General features: G+C 44.8%; 1 protein-coding gene across 1 annotated transcript in view; it reads right to left on the bottom strand.

The window, feature by feature from the left end:
* Window positions 1-274: 274 nt before the first annotated feature.
* LOC119401578 (ADP-dependent glucokinase) overlaps window positions 275-3,014 on the bottom strand; it is a 69,066-nt gene continuing 66,326 nt past the window's right edge. Inside the window, exon 5 of the mRNA XM_037668486.2 lies at window positions 275-1,399. Within this exon, the coding sequence (XP_037524414.1) occupies window positions 979-1,399 (421 nt within the window). The 3' untranslated portion in view covers window positions 275-978. The remainder of the gene's footprint in view (window positions 1,400-3,014) is intronic.

Genomic DNA, 3,014 nt, shown 5'->3' with positions numbered 1-3,014 from the left:
TTTGCTGGTAGCGGATAAGGAAAAAGGTTAAATTTAGCAAAAGTTTATCACTATGGACTATAAGAGAGGGCAGGGCGCAGACTAAGAAGTAGTTTATAAGTCCAAATTTGTCTCTGCAAAAAATATGATAATTATTTCCAGTAATATGTTCCTACACTTCTATTCCTGTGTCACTGTGCAGCTATCAAACCTGCTAGCTGCTTCTCACATGTATAAAAATTGGTGAATCCAGCTCACAAACCAAACTTACGTTCACGCTAAATAAATAGTACTAGTTAAAATGGTCCTCGAACGCTTTCAAGTAATTCCTCAAATGCACTGTAATATCCATGTCGCTGTATCTCAGTAGCAGAAAGTAAAAACGTCAGCCTAAAGAAATGTGAACTACTGAGGAATGTATTGCCACAATGAAGAACCAGGAAGAATCGGTGAATGATAGAGGAATGAGGAAGATATCAGACAGCGATCTCAGATAAGATCAGAATTGTGCTGATCGAAAAGTCCTTGAAAACCTTGAAAACAAAGAAATAAGACAGGCTCTAGCTGTCTTTAGAGTGACAACTGCAGCAATCAGTGTTCCTATTACACCACTCCTGATGTTCTTAACAATGGTGCCAGCCAGTGCCTGGCACCCTGAATGTAACTAAACTAAAACAATGCTTAACAAGCTTCCTTGTCATAGTGGTAAAGTTTACAAGCTATTTTTTCTTTTTTTGATAGAGATAAGACAGCATCGAAATGCATCATGTCAGAAGTAATCTCAAAGCTTCAGCCTTCCCTCCACTCCCCAAATATCAAAAAAGAACCAAACCTCGAAGAAGCTGACACCAATTATTTCACACAGGTGGCAAGCTCCCAAAACGCCCCGTGACATTTAAAAAAGTTTGCTAATATACAATGCTGCTTTACAACCACCCAAGAAACGACTTGCGATTTGGCTCAGTTGTCGAATTGCAGTCGGCTCGGAGCCAATACGTACTAGACTTGAAGTACGATACCGGCCGCCGACACATTGTCTCCGCCTCCGCCGGTGTGGAGGACCTTGGTGCACACTAGCACGGGTGCTACACAGATCTCGAAGTCCCGTTCCTGCCAGCAGGCGACGGGTCGCTTGTTGTTGAAGGGTATGCGGCGGCCGCCATTGCCACGGCTCGTCGTGAACGAATCGTCCATGATGACACGTGCATGTGTTGTGTCGATGTCGTGCGAGCCACACGTGTAGCGATGGGCGGTGAGCGCTGCCTTGGCCGCTGCGGCGAGCGAATTCTTCCACGGCGAGTCGTTGGCGACGAGGATGGCCTGGAAGGCGAGCGTGTGGATGTGCAGGCGGGTGAGCGGCCTTCGGCCTTCGTCGACCGGGTTGGTGCTGCCTTTCTTCGGAGCATCTGCCTTGAGAAGCCTGCGTGTGCAAGGAATGAGTTTTGATCAAAAACCTTTGAAAGGCAAGTATAAATAAAGCTTGAGCCTGATCGGTAGTTGAGAGAAAAAGCAGAGCCTGCACTAGAGTTCCTATGTATATTTCAGAGTAAATTTAAATGTCGAGATGAGGGCCAACAGATGGAAGTACAGTGTGGGGAAAAGCACAACACAGAAACGCGCTTGTGCCCGTACTATGTAGCAATTCCTTTATGAGTGCTAATGCTTTTTAGGGGCGAAGCTCCTTAAGGCGGCACCCGTTCGTCCCTCGTAGTCGTAGTAGTCGTAGTGCGTAACCAGTCTTACGCTTTGACCTCCAAGGTGGTGCCGGTGGGAGATTTTCCTGTGCGTTGTTGAACAATAAAAAATTCGCAGCGTGCGCGTTAACTAAAAGCCGAATTCTTCTGTCTCTCATTCCCCATTAGCAGCCATTGGCATGTTCCAGTAGGAAACGTTAGTAGAAGTGTAAGTGGTTAGCTAAAAGCCGACTTCTTCTGTCTCTCATTCCCATTAGCAGCCATTGTTTACCTCCAAGGTAGTGCCTGGTGAGATTTCTCCTGTGCGTGAGTAAACAATAAAAATTTTGTTCAAAACGCCGTTGATTGATGAAATAAACCAACGAAAGACGCCAGATGTTTTTGTAAAAGCAAAACGAAAGAACGCCAGATGTTTCTAAAGCAAAAAGAAAAACGCCAGCTGCTTAACGAAAGACTCAGATGTTTTTCTAAACAATGTTTTTCTAAACATGAAATTCACAGCGTACATGTAAATTAAGTGAGCTGCAATCGTCATAACTCATCGAACTTTAGTATAAACGAGCCCGATCTCACGTCGGTGATGATGTACTGGGCAGAATTAACGGAAGATTCACGGTTTTACCGATGAACCTCCGCAGCTTCGCCCACTCATCATCATTCACTCCGTGGATATGCTGTGATTTTTTTCATCCTTTTTGTGATTGACAGTGGTCAGAGCAACGATTGTACATCACGTCATCAGTGGGATCACTGGTTGTGAGCCCGGATGACAAGACTATCATAGAATAAAGCATAATGAAGTGTTACTAAATACTGGCCTTGGATGATTAAAGGTACCTGAGAAGTACCTCAGACGGCTGGGAAGCTGTCTGAAGCACAGTACTTCAGTGCAAACCAGCTTTTGTTTACAGGCTACTGCTGTGTGTAACTACCCCTCGGGGCTTCATGAAAAAAAAAAGACAAATTTGACAAACAGCAAGCATTGCTATGACAGCTCAGTAAATTTTGGAGTTGTGAGCAGCACGTAGAGATTACAGCAAATTTTGAAGTTGCCACTTTTTAAAGCCGCTCTCTTTATACAGAGGCTCATCCTCAATCTCTTCGAAATTGCCGGTAGCTCCTCCATTTCACATTTAGAAGACTGCTGCTTATTGGCTGATAGTCGTCATCATGCCCGCAAGCTGCAATGGCCAGTGGGGCCCTGAACGATGGACTCAACCAGGGCAACTAAGCAGCTGTATTTATTAAAGTTGTTTTGCTCCCTCTGCTCAATACAAAAATGCCATGTAACTTGAGCGACTACACCTCTGGCTATTTCAAACACTTCATGGCTCAGTTCGT

This window comes from Rhipicephalus sanguineus, chromosome 8, assembly GCF_013339695.2.
Source record: "Rhipicephalus sanguineus isolate Rsan-2018 chromosome 8, BIME_Rsan_1.4, whole genome shotgun sequence".
NCBI lineage: Eukaryota > Metazoa > Arthropoda > Arachnida > Ixodida > Ixodidae > Rhipicephalus > Rhipicephalus sanguineus.
Note: the sequence above shows the minus strand (reverse complement) of the source record. Positions and strands in the feature narration are given on the sequence as shown.